The sequence below is a fragment of the Microcaecilia unicolor genome, chromosome 2 (assembly GCF_901765095.1).
Source record: "Microcaecilia unicolor chromosome 2, aMicUni1.1, whole genome shotgun sequence".
Lineage (NCBI taxonomy): Eukaryota > Metazoa > Chordata > Amphibia > Gymnophiona > Siphonopidae > Microcaecilia > Microcaecilia unicolor.
The window spans coordinates 513,504,847-513,523,076 of record NC_044032.1 but is presented as its reverse complement, the minus strand read 5'-3'; the positions used below and the strand labels follow the sequence as shown (position 1 = coordinate 513,523,076).

Below are 18,230 nucleotides of genomic sequence, written 5' to 3'. Positions count from 1 at the left end.
ACATAATCAGCACATAACTATATTCAGGTGCTATACATATGGCTAGGAAGTTTAATTTAGGAGAGAAAAAAAGCTGGCCTAAATTAAACTGCTTAGCTATATGACTAGCATCTGAATATCACTGCTATATATATAGCTGTCAGTAGTTAGTGCCACTGATTATCTAGATGGTAGCCCTTAATATACATGCTTTTAAAAAAACCACAGCTCAGCCAGCAGGAACTCCACATAGGCCTGCATCGGGGCCTTCTCACCCACTGATGCAACTTCCTGTTTATGCAGGCAGGGTGGGACGCAGCAGAAAGAGAAGGCCCTGACACAGGCCTGTATGGATTTCCTGCTGTGCAGCAATGATAGCATGAAGTTCAAGTGACGCGGTGGGGATGGGGGGTGGGTAAGGAAGACGTGGAGGTGCCGGAATTGTGGGAGGGCAGAGAGGTGCTGGACATGCAGGGGGGGAGGTTGGAGGGATGGGAGAGAGGTGCTGGGCATGTAAGGAGGAGCTGGAGGGAAGACATATTGGGGAGGGGAGGGAAGGGAGGGTGGTGCTGAATATGTAGGGGATGGGAGGGAAGGGAGAGAGATGCTGGATATGTGGAGGGAGAGGGAAGGGAAAAAGATAATGGATATGCAGGAGGTGAGAGGGAAGGGAGAGAGATGCTGGATACGTGGGGGGCAAAAGGGAAGAGGGAGAGGCGCTGGACATGCAAGGGGGGCTGGAGTGAAGGGAGAGAGGTGCTGGATATGCAGTAAAGAGCTGGAGGGAAGAGGGAGAGATGTGGACCTGCAAGGGGAGCTGGAGTGAAGGGAGAGAGGTTTTGGACCAAGGGAGGGGGAGGGATTAGGATTAGAGGGAAGAGAGAGAGAGAGATGCTGAACCAAGGAGATAAAGGAAGAGGGGGCCAAATGCTGAACCTATGATGGGAGAATGAGTCAGATGCATAAGGGGGAGGTAAAAGAGAATGAGAAGAGCTGGTTGGGGTGGGGTCAGAGAGGTGAGGGATACATTGGTGTGGGGGAGGGAGAAAGGGGACATAGGTATAGAGAAACAGAAGGGAGATGATGGGCATTAGGTGGGAGCTTGGGGACAGGGACACAGGTGAGATACTGTATTGGGATGGCATATGGGCACAGAGGGGCAATGCCTGAGATGTGAAGGGGGGGGGAGAGCGATATGGGAATAGAGATACCATGGACACAGAGGGGAGATACCAGACAAGGGGGAGAATAGAAACACAGAAGGGAGATGCTGGGCATGGGGGTACATGCGTGTACAAAGGAATGATGATGGGTGCAGGGATATGAACACAAGGGAGATGCTGGACAAGGAAATATAGGGACACAGAGATGGGAGATGGATGGTGGACATGGAGAGACAAGAAATATAAAATTGATAGAAAAGACAGAGGGAAGCAGAAACCATAGACTGGGACCAATATGATATGAAAAATAAAATGACCAGACAACAAAAAGGTACTAAAAAGATTTTTATTTTCTATTTTGTGATTAGACTATATCAGATTTTGCATGTACATCTTGCCAGAGCTGGTGTTAGACATGGCTGGGGCCCAGAGCAGAAAACTGGGAGAGGACCCCAAAGCCCATTACCAGGCTATGCCTACTTTAGCTTCTGGCAGGCTTGGGGCTCTCTCTGGCCAGAGAGCCAAACACAATTGCCCAAGTTACACGCCTCTACCACCATCCATGGCATGTGCTATCTTTATATTTTGCACAGGAGGAAATGCCTTTCTTTCTTGTTTCTCTGGTACTATATGCAAGGTCTGGCTTCTTGGGGGTTCAGTTTAATTTATATTTATAGAGTTTGTGGTCACGTATTCTGCATTTGCCATTTGTGTTCTTTGTGTGTGACCGGGGTATTCTGTCACCATTCTGTAGTATTTTGGCTTGTTCAGTTTTCTCAATAGATGTATCGATATTTTAGGGCCTCACTGTAATATTTAGGGCACTACCTTTTCATAGGTAGGATCTGTGTTTTGGAATTTAGTGCTGGCATGGTAGATTTGCTCTAGATTCTGAGTGACATTTTGTTTATAGATTTTTTAAAAACTACTTTACAATATGTCTATTATTGAGATTACACTAGAAACCAAAATTTCTTTGTATGGTGAGTTTTATGGGGTAACGATCTTGCTCTATTCTACATTCATTGTTGGTAGAGGGCCAGGAGGTTCTCTGGATGCAGAATGTATTTGACTTCAATACCACATGTGTGTTGGAGGACAGTGGCTCAATGGGGGCTGAAGAGTGGTTGTACTTCTTTGAACCTTTTCTAATTCCACTATATCTTTTATGAGATATGGCGACCAGAACTGAACGCAATACTCAAGGTGATCTCGCACCTTGGAGCGACAGAGGCATTATAATATTCTTGGTCTTATTTTGCATCTCTTTCTTAATAATTCCTAGTATCCTGTTTTGCTCATGGGCATAATTGGGGGGCAAGGGGTGCAATGCCCCCCCAAATGAGCTGCCACTCCATTTTTCTGCCTTGCATCCCCCTGAGTGGTGCAGCTGCAGAAGCATCTTTTTTTCTCTCCTTCCAACGCCACCACAGCACTGGAGTTTTCCAGTTCTTTCTCTCCTTCCAGCCCCGCGGCACACAGTATCACTTCCCCCACCAAGTCCTCCAATCCCCCGAGCCCCCAGCAGCCTCAACGAGAAAGCAGTATGCATGCTGCTTTAGACCTTGCACCCATAGGCGCCCCGTATAAGAGGCTTGGGGAGGCTAAACCTTCCCAGCCCAGCTCTGACCTTCCCCGCGGCCCTGCCGAGACTCCTGACAAAATCTTCTGCTGCCGCCGCTTCTATTGAGCAGCGCAGCGGCAGCCAGGAACGACATCTATGCAGCTGATCCGCTGCCGCCGCCTCTCTCGGAGCCAGCATAAGAAGAAAAAGAAGCGCGGGGCCGCAGCAGTGTTCAGACATGCTCTGTCGGTTCTGCCGGTCTCTGCCCCGTGACGTCAATTTCCCGTTCCGGGGGCAGAGGACCGGCAGAGCCGACAGCGCATGTCTGAACGCTGATGCGGCCCCGCGCTTCTTTTTCTTCTTCTGTCAGCTAAAGAGGCCCGGGCCGGAGGGAGAGAAGAGAATGTGGCCACTGGCTGGAAACGGTAGGCGGAGAGAGAAGAAGAGCAGGGGAGAGCCAGGGGACATGGCCAGCACAGTGGAGAGCCAGAGAGCAATAGGGAGAGAAAGAGGGACATGGAAAAAAGCAGGGGAGAGCCAGGGACATGGAAAAAAAAGCAGGGGAGAGCCAGAAAGAGATGGGGAGAGAAAGAGGGGCCATGGAAAAGTGCAGGGGAGAGCCAGGGACATGGAAAAAAAGCAGGGGAGAGCCAGAAAGAGATGGGGAGAGAAAGAGGGGCCATAGAAAAGAGCAGAGGAGAGCCAGGGACATGGAAAAAAAGCAGGGGAGAGCCAGAAAGAGATGGGGAGAGAAAAAGGGGCCATAGAAAAGAGCAGAGGAGAGCCAGGGACATGGAAAAAAAGCAGGGGAGAGCCAGAAAGAGATGGGGAGAGAAAGAGGGGCCATGGAAAAGAGCAGGGGAGAGCCAGGGACATGGAAAAAAGCAGGGGAGAGCCAGAAAGAGATGGAGAGAGAAAGAGGGGACATGGGCAGGAGAGAGAGAGAGAGAGAGAGAGAGAGAGAGAAGCTGCTGGGGAGAAACTGGGGGAGACCCTAGCTGTCAGACTGAGAAATGCTGGCTGGATGAAAGGAGGGAGAAAGAGGAAAAATGCTGGAAGGAGGGAAGAAACTGGTAGGGAGGGAAAGAGGAAAGACACTGGAAGGATGGGGTGAGAGAGGAAATGCTGAATGGAAAAGGGTCAAGAGAGAACTGTCTAGAAGGAAGGGGAGATAGAGGAAGACAATGGACGGAAGGATTGGGAGAGGATAATGGGTGGAAGGATGGAGAGAGAAAGAAAGAGGGATGACACTGGATGGCATGGTAGGAGAGAAAGAGGGAAGGTGCTGGACATGGATGAAGGGAGGGAAGTATATGCACATGGATGGAGGAGAGTGAGGAGAAATGCTGGATATGGATGGAGGGAAAACTGTTGAATATAAGAGCTGGATCGGGATACTGAAGGATAGGGACAGGGCTACAGATGGTAGACAGGACGCATAAGGACACAGGAGGATGGTGGACATGGTGAGAGAAAAAATATCAAATGGAAAGAAGACACTGCATAAAACAGAAGACACTGGGACCAAAGCGAATAGAAAAACTAAATGATCAGACAACAAAGGTAGAAAAAAGTATTTTATTCAGATTTTATTAACTGGAATATGTCAGCTTTTGGAAATGTGCATCTGTGATGTTTTGCATGTAAATTTCAATTTTTCTAGTATTGCTGCATGCTGAGTCTGACTTCTTGAGGTAACTTTCCAGTTCAGTATTTTGCCTTCATATCTGTTGTGTCATGTGTTTTTCATGTGTGATCAAGATGCAGTATTCTGCTAGCGTGTAGTATTTTCAGCCCTTTTTGGGTTGTTTTTTTTTGTTTCACTAGGTTGTGCACTGGAGTTTTAGAGCCCCGTGTAATTACAGTGCTGCCTTTCCACGCATAAGGTTTAGCTCGTCCTGTCCTTGGAATTAGTACTGTTATGGTTTGGTAAGGCTATATGAGTGTGTTTTTGCACAAGTTTGTGTATAGTGTTTTGCAGTGGAGAGATTGTGTATTGGCCTTACTGAGGTGGCACCAAATCATCAGAAAGGGTTTTAGAGCCTAAATCATGACACACTACCTCTTGAAGGATCTACATATAGTCGTTCATAAAAGGAGCTCATTGTGAACACTTTCCACCCTAAAAGGGTGTTTTGTGGCTCTACATGAGAATTGTGATATTATGATCCCTTGTTTCATATTGTTGATGGTCTGCATTTTCCGTATGGGTGGTATATTGGTTTATTAGGGTCTGCCCAGTGTTATGGTACAGTAAGGTTTATGAGTGTGTTTTTGCACAAATTTGTGCATAGTGTTTTGCAGTTGAGCAATTGTGGTTAGTACATGCTTTGAGCAACCACTTTATTCTTTGACATATGATACATATTTAATATCTAAATTTAATAAAAGGTATTAATTGTGACTTATTTTTACTTATTTTTTTTCTGTTGTCAGACAATTATGGATGTAAGCCCCGCCTCTGGTCCCACCCCTAACCCCGCCCCCTTTAGCCTCCCCAAACAGTTGGGCCACCGACCGCCTATGCTTGCGCCAGAAGATGAGGACCTCGGCTGGTGGGGGTTAGGGCCCCCCGCCAGCAAAGGTAGTGGACGGCGATGGCGGCGGGGGAAAGTTGGCGGTGGGAGGGGGGTCGAGAGTGTCATCGGCAGGGGGGTCTAGGGCCAAATCTACAGGGGCCCAGGCCCCTGTGGCCCCACATAGCTATGCTACTGGAGCACAAGTGCAGGACGTCAGACTCACAGAAACAGAATGAAGCCTTGCACCGGAAGAAGAGGACCTCAGCTGGCGGGGGTTGGGGTCCCCCGCCATCAAAGGTAGGCGATGGTGGTGGAGGGTTGGCGGTGGGAGGGGGTCGAGAGGGTCATCGGCAGGGGGGGTCAAAGTTGTTGGTGGCGGCGGGGGGGGGGGGCTAAAATGTGCCCCCTCACCTTGGGCTCTGGACTCCCCTCCTGCCAAAGTCTGGCTACGCCCCTGGTGTGCTCCAGAGTAGATGTGAATATCCACGTGTGCCTGTGCTGCTGGTTGCAGCAATTGGAAAATTTATATGTACAGTTCATCCTCAGAGAAATGGACTATATGGAGGAAGCAGTGCCCTTTGTTCCTGATGCTTTGTATTTTTAATAAGATTTCAATAAACTCCAGCTTGTATGCATGTTCAGTATGAATTTATACACTTTTGTTATTTTTTATGTTTATTGTTTTTATTTTAAATGCTAACCCTCTTTTATTTTTCTTTCATTTTGTTTTTCAGTAATTTTTAAATTTTATTTAATTTTTTGGCACCTGTCTACTGTTTCCGATGTCTGTTGTTCTGAGGGTGGACTATACTTTCCTTTTTTTTTTAAATGCTGCATTTTACACCTATACTGGCTGCTTTATGTGGCCAGGTCTAAAGTCACCTAATAGAATTCATTTAGGGCTATTAAAAAACTGTGAGACATGTATTTCCAGACTTTAAAGAGAAGTGCTTTATTTTAAAATAACCTCTCATGGTTCTCTGTTCTTAGAAATCCTGAAGTTCTTCATAGCCATCGTGCATTACCAGTTCTGAAACTGCACACATAGTTATTAGGACAGGAGATCATCTTGGCATAGACATATACTGTATTCATTTCATGAGACATCCTGTAATGTTTACTTTTATTCATAGCACTGTCAAGTTTTATTTTGCTTTGAGCATGCAATGAAAAAGAACCCACAGTAAATGTCTACACTTTGTGCCATGTTATACTATTTGGAAATATGATATGTGTTAACGTTGGCATGTTAAAATGGTACAGACAGCAGACAAATGTGTGCTATTGCAGACAGACTGAAATATCACCACTGATGATGAGCTACACTGTCTATGACATGAAAATAGAAAAGAGACAAACACCCAGTGACAGCAGGCCACATCGGAACCTCTTGGCAATTCAAGTTAGCTTCTATGGGCAATACTTTCATATGAATGAAGAAGTTAGTGTGGTGAAAACTGGCAGTGTTTTCCTAAGAGAGAGAAATATGCAGCATGGGGGTAACTTTATAAAGGATATTTCATGTGTACAAATATAAAATGTTTCTTATCAAATTATCCAATGCATAGAAGTATGCACTGTGAACAGTAGGTATGTACTTGTGTGTAATCTGGTTCTAGGTATGCTTGGGGGCAGGAGTTTGGGGGAGCATGGGTGGAGTCACACAATATGCACCTATCTACATAGCTGTATTTTTAGCTGCAATGTTGTGCTGGTATTTTGTAAGTGCCTATAGAGGATGCTTATTAAGCTGTGCCATGCAGCTACCACATGCTAAAATCAGACAGTATGATAAATTCCTGGACTAGCTGCTGGGTGCTGGTATGGGCAGGATCCAGGCAGGTCATAGGCAGAGATGGGACATGGCTGACACTGACAGCTAGCGCATGAGATTTTACTGCACACTATCACAACAGCTACTAGTATGGCTGTACTTGACCTCAATAGACGGTGTTAAGTGTAATCACACTACCAGTAGTCGGGTAGCACGGCAGCTGCCCCCCAAAAACACAGCCTGAACCCCTGAAGCAATGATTCCCCCTGATGCAAACCTTGCTCCCTGATCAAGCCCTCCCACTGATCAGGCCCCCGGCTCAAGCCACAGCCCCCCCAGTTCAGTACCCTCCCATCTGATTCCTCTGATCTGATCCCCTCCCAAGCTCTCCTGGAGCACAGGCCACTGTTTGAAACAAGCCCAGATCCAAGGGTGTAAAAGGACCACATCCAACTCTCCTCCCACTCTCATGATACCCTCCTGTTACCCAAACAATCTCTGTTAGTCTAGTGCATGTAACAAGAGTGGGCCCTCTCTTCTCCTGCCCTGTCAGTGTCCTGGGTTCAAAATAGTAGCACTGAACCCTAGTGAAAATCTCACAGTACTATAACTGTGAAACTACAGCTTAAGGTCAGAACTGCCATCTTGAATCCAAGATGATGAGGGAGCAAGAGCAAAGGTGACTGCTCTTGCCCCGTGCACTAGATTACCAGGAATTGGTTGGGTAAATGATGGGTGGGGGGAGGGGAGATGCAAGGTGTGGTCCTTGTAGGTGGGACTTGGATTGGGGAGGGCTTTGCTCTGGGAGGACTTAATCCTAATGGGCTCTTAAGGGAGGCTGTTGACTTGGGAAAGATCAGAGCTCTGGGATATTAATCTTGGGTGAGGTGGTCTGATCAGGGGAAGAGTTTGCATTTGGAGTGGGATCAGATCACAGTGATTCTTTGGCTGCAGTTTTTTTTAAACTATGGTAAGGGGTAGTGCTGGGGCCCATTATTACATGTATCAGGTACAGTGGGTGCACCCACACTATCTGCCAGTGTATGTAATGTGGACCCAATCGACAAATGTCTACCCTGTGTGTTAACTTCAGGGTAGATGCTGGCCACACCCTTTGCATTTACTGCATGGGTTTTGCAAAAGCTTTAGTAAACTCTTTAATAATCAGCCCCTAGGTGTCTTTATAAAATAGCCTCAAAATAAGTGTGTACTTGGGTATAAAGACTCTTCATCACCTGACAGTTCATCACTGAGATGCTTCCTCACTGCATCACTTCATCACTGGGCTAGTTCATCACACGACACCTCATCATCATGGACATTTCATCACGTGACACTTCATTACATATTCAAGCTAATCCATACCTAATCTTTTGCACCTAAACATGAGCCTTGCCAAAATTTCTTACACATAAAATTTTTGCAAGGCTCATATTTAGACATAGAACAGTGTTTTTTATCACTTTAAATCCTCTACTTCATCATGTGACAACTCACCACTACAGATATTTCATCATGTGACACATCATCACATAGTCAAGCTAAATACATTAAAATTATATGCATAGAAAACTTGCAGCAAATGGGGGGGGGGGGGGGGGAGGGAGGGAATCATGCCGGTAATCACAAACAATGTCCAAAGTGAAAGTGCCACCACACATTGGTACCTGTTCTTTTGTGCCTAAATATGCGCCTCATTAAACACATACTGAAGCCAGATCTCTCCGATTTTCTTTCTTGTTTTATTTACACAGGTCTCCCTTTTTCCCCTCACCCTCTTCCCATCCTCCTCAACCCAACTGTGATATGTGCTATGCAGTTGCCTACCACTGATGAACTGTCATGGTTTTGATCTTTTACTACCTTTCTGGGCAAGTTTTTCAGACATATTTAATGTGCATAAGGTGATATGTCCTATTTTAAATGTAAATATCTTTGCGTAATATATCATGCATATTTTCCACACATGTAGAAGTGTTGGGCGATGAAAATGCTGGACTATAACAGCAAGTATGTGGGCACGAGCCGTCACAGAACATGAGAATAGGGAGGGTGATATGCGCCATTACGTAGCTGTGATCACTTACGCCATATCAATTGCAGGCATTAAGTGTCTGCAGCCGTCTTGTAGCAATTACACTATTCTGTATGCTACGCATGTATCTGGAGATACCGCCTATTGCCCACCCATGCTCCACCCTGGTGTACACCCGCCACACACATGTAGGAATGACAATACCCCTGCATATTACAGAATAATGCCAACTACATATGTGGGTAAGTGCCAATTTGTGGCATCTGTTACCTCTGTATGTGCGACTATTCTGTAACATACACAGGTATCTGGTACCTAACCCTTGGCGCTCATTTGTGGAATTGCCTTTTAAGTTTACAACAGATAAACCAAACTAATAATCCTTTGCTATCATTGATTAGTATTATTTTGTATTCTTTAAGGTGATATATGCTTTGAATTCTAAAAACGATGAGCATGAAGCCAATATACATGCCTTGAAAGAAGCCCACCAGGAGGAAATTGATCAAATCATCAGTGAGACAAAGGAAAAGATCCTCCAGTATAAGAACAAGGCAGGGGAAGAGTTGGACCTGCGACTACGCCTTCAGATCCTTGAAGAAGCATTGGAACAAGACAAAAAGCTGAAGGAGGAAGCCTTAGCTGACTTTGCCACTTATAGACTGCAAGCTGAAGACAGGGAACTGCGAACAAAGACTGAACATGCTGAAAGGATAACAATTCTTTCCAAGGAGATGCTAGACATGAAGAAAGACTTTGAAAACCAGCTTCAGAGCTTGAAACAGGAGACCGACAACTTGAGAAACGAATGTAGAGTAAATGGTAGAGGAAGGTATGAAGGAAAGGAGAGAGTAAAAGAAAACCATAATTTGGAAGTGCAAGCTTTATTAAATGAACTGGGAAACCTTAAGTTGGAGAACCAAAAAATAACAGAGGAATATGCAGAAAACACAGACAAATTGGAAGCTTATGAAAAAGAGAAAGAGGTATTGAAAAAGACTCTGCAACAGTCAGTAGAAGAAACATTAAAGCACTGTCAACAAAAGGAGCTAGAACACAGACAGAAGTTGGAAACTGACTTGGACACCAAAGGCCAAAAGATAAATGAACTAATGAAGTACTCTCAGAAAATGCAGGAAAGGGTGCAGGTAAAGTGGAAGAAACAGTTTTACCTCTCTCCAACTCTTTAATTAAGACTTTAAAGCTGGATATTCAGAAGCATTTATCTGTCAATTTTCAGTGGCTCTGTCTAGAGTGTGCCACTAAAAATTATTACACACCACTCCAGTGCTATCCAGCATAGGAGCCAACTTTTCAAAGTGATTGGGGGTGCTGTAAAGTTTTTTTTTACAGGTGGTACATTCCCCCCTTCCCCCTTGTCCCCCTCCCCCTTGTCCTGCTCCCCCTTGCCCCCCTCCCTCTCCCCCCTCGCCCCTCCCTCTCCCCCCTCCACCTCCCTCCGAGTTCCAGGCCCCATCCCTCCCTCCCTCCCTTTGAGTTCCAGGCCCCCCTCCCTTTGAGTTCCAGGCCCCCTCCCTCCCCTCTCTCTCTCCTTTCCCTCCCCCTCCCTCCGAGTTCCAGGGTCGTCCCTCCCTCCCTCCGAGTTCCAGGGTCGTCCCTCCCCCTCCAAGTTCCACAGGGTCCCCCCTCCTCCCTCCGAGTTCCACAGGGTCCCCCTCTCCCTCCGAGTTCCACAGGGTCCCTCTCCCTCAGAGTTCCACAGGGTCCCTCTCCTTCCCACCCCCTCCCTCCAAGTTCCACAGGGTCCCCCCTCCGAGTTCCACAGGGTCCCCCCTCCCTCCCTCCCAGTTCTAGGTTCCTGTCCCTCCCTCCCTCCCTCTGAGTTCCACAGGGTCCCCTCTCCCTCCCTCCCTCCCTCCCTCCCAATTTCAGGGTCGATCGGTCCTCCCTCCCAGTTCCAGGGTCAGTCGGTCCTCCCTCCCTCCGAGTTCCACAGGGTCCCCTCTCCCTCCCTCCCTCCCTCCCAGTCCAGGGTCCCCCCTCCCAGTTCCAGGGTCATTGTCCCTCCCACCCAGAGTTCTTTGCTGTATCTCAGCAACTGCTTGAATTTCAACAAGCAATTTTAAGCATGTATTACTGTTAGACAACATTTAATTATCTTAAGCTATGTGGATGTTACTGACATTTAAGCGTTACTATATAGCGATATTTGTGCATTAAAAATATTTGAGCTAAACACAGTAAGATAACATCATTCAAACAATACAATTAACAATGTGTCAGAATTTCGCAGTCACTGAACGCTCAAAGTGTCCACACCCAGCTTTAACACAGGCCTTCACTTTGTGAAGTTCTTATCAGCCTTGTCCATTGATCCCTGTGGCAGGCTGCCCCAGATCATCTGCAGCGCTTCCTTGAGTTTGGCAATTATCTGTGGCTATGGGTGGAGCTTGTGATAGGCCTCCAACACTGCTCTCCAGACAAAAGTCTACATCACTGTGATGTCATTAACACTAAGCTGGTACCCCGTTTTTGTTTTAAAAGAATGGTATTTTACAGTGTATGCAATGCGGAAGATGTTCGCTACTTTTGCATATCCTCTCCTGAAGAAGTAACGAAACAGTGAGAATTCTATAACTGTCGAGAGAGTGACTTAAAGGAATAATTCGTGTGGATCTTGAAAGGACTATACTTATATTATACCATTTTTTGCTAAGGAACCCACTGAGGCGCCTTTTTGATGAGGTTTTCTTTTCCCTCCTGGATTGGAAGCTAAGTAACCTTTTTGGCTATATGGTATTTTATAATCCTGTTTTTTTTCCCATCTGAATTGTACTTTTTCATTCTTCCGTTATATGACATTATATCCATTTGGTTTATTAGATATTATCTGTGCCTGTTGTTAATTAAATCTATATTAGCCCTACCCCGTTTTTTTACTACAGACTGGTTCAGTTATTCCACTCTGTAGGTTTTTCGGAGGTGGTGGCTGGCCCATGATTGAAGCCTTTACAGGTGTGTCCACTGAGTTGGTACCCTTGGCTAATGAGGCCTCTTATTTAAAACAATAATGATATATTTTCATATACAGCTCAGATAATTCTCATAACCTATTCAAGGGCAAATTGTTTTTTTTAGTTTCTCATTTCTTATTGCTCTTAGCAGATTACTGAATTTTTATATTTTACAGTGTAAACATTTTTGAATGCGTGAAAATTGCTGGGTGGTCACGCTAAAAAGTCTTTAATTTCACCGTGTTTAAAGATAATTTCATTCCACTAGGCACGTAAACATAAATAGAAACAACAAATGAAGCTATAAAATTCACGTGGAAATTCCAAGCAGTTGCTGAGAAAACAGCAAAAAAACTCTAGGTGGTTACCTTTTTTTTTTTGCCTCTCCAATCATTTCTCTTACATTCAAAGCATGTAGTATATCTGTATAAATAGCACAAAATACCTCATTGTGGGCTCCTTTTACAAAGTCACGGTACTGATTCCTGCGCAGCAAATGCAACAAAGCCCATTCAATTCCTATGGGCTTCATTGCATTTGCCGCTGGGGAAATCTATACCAGAGCTTTGTAAAATGAGCCCTATCTTTCTACAACTTCATAGATACATTTATTTATTTTCTTAAGTTATCTATGATGTGTATTGGACAAAATGTAGTAGGCAACAGAAGAGAAATTCTGACACCATGTATATTTGTTTTAGGACTTGGAAAGGCAGCTCGGAGAAGCACGACATGAAACACTAGAATCGCAAAATTCCTTGAAAAAAATAGAGGAAGAACTGACTGTAGCAAAAGAGAGACTCATGCTGCAAGAGAATGAAATACATACTAAATCTGGTATGAAGCAGAAACCTCATTAAAGTCATATCTAAGTGGTCCCAGTGATTAACACTTTTATATCTTTATGTTTGTAGAGCAAATGAAAACTGTCCTGATGTCTCAAAGTGAAGCCATCCAAGAAGCAGACGAATTAAAGAGTCAAATAAATCAGCTGCAGCAGAAAATTATTGATAAACCAAATCACGGCAGGAAGGGAAGTGAAGATTCCACAGTTCTCAAACAGGTAGTCAGTCCAAGATCATAATACAGAGGAAGCCCAGAGCTTCTAGAAACCTAAACTATGATCTCACTTATGCATGATAAATATGTTCAAATCCAAACTAATAAAAAAAATAATACTAATTCCAGGTCTGAAGAAAAAAATGCTTATTCATAGAAATCATTAATATGTAGTACAGTGCCATGGTTCCTAACCAAGTCTGTAGGTTGTAGTTTTCAAGATATCCATAACGAAAATATATGAGCTTTATTTGCATGCATTAGGTCTAATGGCTAAGTTGATTGTTGCCAGCTTATCTCATACATATACATTAAGGGTTTTCTGAAATCCTGATAATGTTTGTTTCTGAAAGGAAATATAGATTAATTTGGTAATTAGGGACCTGATTCACCAAAGCTTTTCTCCCTGTGAGGGGGTTTATATTATTCTGCACCTCACCCTTAAGAACAGTTTCTTAGACAGACTGAGCCAGATTAAAAGCACTAGTCCCACCCAGAAGGAAGTGAGCTAGGAGGAAAGGTGGAGCCTAAATCCGGAAGTATATAAGACAGGGCCTGACTGAGGTTAAGCAGGCCCAGAGAGAAGAAAGAATTGAAGCCAAAGTGTACACCACCACCACCTATGGTTAAGAATTGTAACCTGGCTGAGGTAAGCCACTTTTGCTTCTTGTATGAGACTGACTAACCTTTCTCGGAGGTCTGGCTGGAGCCAGATCCTAGTACTCGGAGAAGAATTGAGAAAGACTCATAGGCTGTGTTTGGGGCGGTGCCTCTCTAACAGCCACAGACTGTGTTCAGGCCTTGCCAGCCTGAGGCCTGCTTAAGACTGCTTATTGAACTACAGAGGCGTTCTATCTTTTGTTCTTGGTCCTGTGATATAACAGGTGTCATATTCAATTAAATAAACACTTGTTTTCATTTATATCCCTTTGTCCAGCTGTATTATTTCACAGGCCCACTCTCAACCCTTGCTTGGGGTGTCACATATGGTGGCAGTGATGGGACACTGAGCTTATCCTGACCGAGGAAGCCGGATTCGTGATCTCTGGGGCACTGGGCCTATCAACACCAGTACGCCAGGACATTGGGCAAAAGGGGTTAGCCCTACCCTAGTTAGGGGGAAATATATAGCTAGTTCCGGACAGGCAGGTTTTATTTTTATTTACTGGTATACTGTGTGGTTCTGGCTGCTAGCAATACAGTACAAACATGGAAAGGCTACTCCAGGACTTGGTGGAGGGCCAGCAGCAACAACAACAACAGTTTATGCAGTCACATCTTGAACAGCGGCAACAGCCACAGTAGCAACAACAGGTGCAGCAGCAAGTGTTGCAGAAGCTGGTTGAGCTACAACAAAGCTCTCGGGCCCAAGCAGGAATGGCTGCCCAGGCATCCAGCCTGCAAGTGACCCCTCCAGTTTCAGTATTAAAGAAAATGGTGCCAGAAGACAACCTGGACTATTTCTGCGTACGACTGGTAGCACTACAGAAATGATTTGCAGTAGTAGTAGTTTTGAGAGAACTGCCCACATTGCTGGTTGGCCAGAAGTGTCATGGACAGCTTATCTGGGAAATTTACTGACCAGTAGCAGCCAGATGACACTCCAAGAAGTGAATACCACTGGGACAGCCACTTATGTGGAGGTGAAAGCTGCCATCTTGGAGAGGGCAGGATGCACCCTAGAGGCCTATCAGCAGCAGTTCCAGATGGGGGTCCCTACAAATAAAAGAAAACTCCTGGAGTTTCTTCTACTGACTTAAGGAGGTCACCTGGAGATGGCTGCAACTGAAAGGAAAGAACTGAGATTCCCTACTCACATATACTGTATACTGTTTGCGATCCAGAAGGTGCCCCAGAGTTCGACAGGATTCTCTCTATTTTAACTGTTATGTAGGAAGAGACCTAGGGGAATCCTACATGTGGTTCAGGAGGCTTGGGAAGAAGAACCCAGTCCGGGAAGGAACTTGGCTGACTATGTGCTCACTGTGCAGGAGAGACTAAAGAAGGCTGATGAGGCTGCCAAGCTCTGCCTGGAAAAGGCTCAAGCGGGTCAAGCCCGAGCCTACAACCAGAAGGTAGTACAATGAACCTTCCTGCCTGGGGATAGAGTCCTAGTCCTGTTACCGTCCTCCAAGAATAAATTATTATGCAAGTGTCAAGGTCCTTATGAAGTGGTGGAAAAGATGGGATGTGCCAATTACAAGGTGGCCCAACCTGACAAGAGACTAGGTGAAGATCTTTCATATTAATTTATTGAAGAAGTGGGTCCCCATGACTGCAGCCCTAGTCCAAAGAAACAACTTTGGGCTGGAAGTCCTGACAGAATCTAGATCCTTTCCAGTTCCATTTGGCGACCATCTCTGTGTCTTGCAGAAGGCTCACCTAGAGCAGTTGGTACATCAGAATGATGGTGTGTTCTCTGGAGTGCCAGGCCAGACCCACCTTGCAACTCATGACATTATCACCGAGCCAGGAGTGGTAGTTCAGCAACATTGTTATCAAATCGCAGAAGCCCAGCAGCAAGCTGTGGTGAAAAAGGTTGTTGAAATGCTAGAACTGGGTGTTATCAAAGAGTCAACCATTAATTGGTCATCTTCTATTGTACTGGTACCAAAGCTGGATGGGAGCATCCGGTTTTGTATTGATTTTTGGAAGGTGAATGCTGTCTCTAAATTAGAAGCCTATCTCAAGCCAAGGGTGAATGAACTCACTAAGCAGCTGGGAGGAGCTTGATTCATTTCGACTTTGGACCTAACCAAGGGATATTAGAAGGTACTTCTCACCCCAGCTGCCAAGGAGAAGACAGCCTTACATCCCAGGGTTTGTTCAAGTTCACGGTGCTACCTTTTGGCCTTCATGGAGCTCCAGCTACCTTGTGGATCACCTACTTAAACCCCAGGGCAACTAATGCATCTGCCTACTTAGATGAAATTGTCATCTACAGTAAGGATTGGAGGACCCATCTCATCCAAGTAGAAGCAGTACTAGTCTATGAACCACTTGGCTAACAGCAAATCCCAAAAGGTGCTTCTTGGAAGGCCAAGGAGTCCAGTATCTGGGGTACTCGGAAAAGGACAAATGAGACCCCAGATCTGGAAGGTAGAGGCCATCACCTAGGTGCCAGTACAACAAACGAAGAAGCAAGTATGAGCCTTCCTCAGGTTCGTTGGTTACCGTAGCCAGTTTATTCCAGGGTTTGCTGAGAAAGCAGAACGTGCTAACACGTCTATTGCAGAAGAAAGCTCCAGAGCAGATGTATTGGACTGAAGAGCTGAATGGTGCTTTTCAAACTCTGAAGAGAGATATCTGTTCGGAACCAGTGTTGGTCGGCCTAGACTTCAACCGACCCTTCATCGTGCAAACCGATGCCTCCGAGTTTCGACTCTGGTCTGTTCTAGCCTAGGAAGTAGATGGGGAAGACCATCTGGTGGCATACATTAGCTGGAAGCTGTTCCCTAGAGAGAAAGATTCTGCAGTAATTGAGAAGGAAGCTCTAGCTGTCAAGAGGACCCTGGAAACCTTTCAGTACTATTTGTTGGGGCAACACTTCCTGTTGGTCACTGTTCACCTACATCTTCAATGTGAAATATTGCAGGAAGACCTTAGGAAATTGGAAGACTGGGCATACAAATGGCAGATGAAATTTAATGTGTACAAATGCAAGGTGATGCACGTTGGAAAGAATAATCCAAATCATAGTTACCTGATGCTAGGGTTCACCTTGGGGGTCAGCGTTCAAGAAAAAGATCTGGGTGTCATGGTAGATAATACACTGAAATCTTCTGCTCAGTGAGCAGTGGCGACCAAAAAAGCAAACAGGATGCTAGGAATTATTAGGAAAGGGATGGTGAATAAGACCAAAAATACTATAATGCCTTTGTACCGCTCCATGGTGTGTCTGCACCTTGAGTATTGCATTAAATTCTGGTTGCCATATTTCAAAAAAGATATAGCAGAATTAGAAAAAGTTCAAATAAGAGCGACCAAAATGTTAAAGGGGATGGAACTCCTCCCATATGAGGAAAGGCTAAAGAGGTTAGGGCTCTTAAGCTTGAAAAAGAGATGGATGAGGGGAGATATGATTGAGGTCTACAAAATCCTGAGTTCTGTTGAACGAGTAGAAGTAAATCGATGTTTTATTCATTCCAAAAGTACAAAGACTAGGGAACACTTGAGGAAGTTACATGGAAATATTTTTAAAACAAATAGGAGGAAATATTTTTTCACTCAAAAAATAGTTAAGCTTTGGAACTCTTTGCCAGGGGACGTGGTTAACAGCAGTTAGCGTATCTGGGTTTAAAAAAGGCTTGGACAAATCCCTGGAGGAAAAGTCCATAGTCTGCTATTGAGACAGACATAGGAAGCAGCTACTTGCCCTGGGATTGGTAGTATGGAGTGTTGCCACGATTTGGGTCTCTGCTAGGTACTTGTGACCTGGTTGGCCACTGTTGGAAAACAGGATACAGGGCTATACCATTAGTCTGACCCAGTCTGGCTACTTTTATGTTCTTATGATGGCTTGATATAAAGATTCCAGTGGATGTGTAATGCACTGGTTCCTTAGCCTTCAGCCCTTTAGCTATCAGGTGAGACATTGGACAGGTCGAGAGCATGCTAATGCAGACTTTTTGTCCTGGGAGGTGGACCTTGATAGGGCAGGCACTCAACCTGGTATGGCTGAGCTGAGGGGGAGGGTATGTGAGGGGGTTTATAGAACTCTGCCCCTCACCCTTAAGAACAGTCCCTTAGTCAGCCTGAGCCAACTTAACAGCACTAGTACTGCCCGGGAGGAAGTGAGCCAGGAGGAGGAATGGAGCCTAAACCAGAAACTATATAACACAGAGCTGGAATGAGGTTAAGCAGGCCCAGAGAGAATAAGGTATTGAAGCCCCAGTGTACGCCACTACCACCTATGGTTAAGAATTGTGATCTGGCTGAGGTAAACTGCTTTTGCTTCTTGTTTGAGACTGACAAGTCTTGCTCTGAGGTCTGGTTGGAGCCAGACACTAATACTTGGAGAAGAACTGAGAAAGACTCATAGGCTGTGTTTGGGGCATGGTCACCCTACCAGCCACAGACTGTGTTCAGGCCTTGCCAGCCTGAGACCTGCTTAAGACTGCTTATTGAACTTATTGATCTCTTGTTCCTGGTGCTGGGACATA

The 18,230-nt window shown here is 45.2% G+C and overlaps 1 protein-coding gene across 1 annotated transcript in view; it reads left to right on the top strand.

Annotated features, from left to right (window-relative positions):
* FAM184B (family with sequence similarity 184 member B) overlaps positions 1-18,230 on the top strand; it is a 98,375-nt gene that overhangs the window by 11,207 nt on the left and 68,938 nt on the right. The window contains exons 2-7 of the mRNA XM_030192189.1: positions 9,457-10,182; positions 12,711-12,846; positions 12,924-13,072; positions 14,263-14,369; positions 14,963-15,143; positions 15,442-15,723. Coding sequence (XP_030048049.1) covers positions 9,457-10,182; positions 12,711-12,846; positions 12,924-13,072; positions 14,263-14,369; positions 14,963-15,143; positions 15,442-15,723 — 1,581 coding nt within the window. The remainder of the gene's footprint in view (positions 1-9,456; positions 10,183-12,710; positions 12,847-12,923; positions 13,073-14,262; positions 14,370-14,962; positions 15,144-15,441; positions 15,724-18,230) is intronic.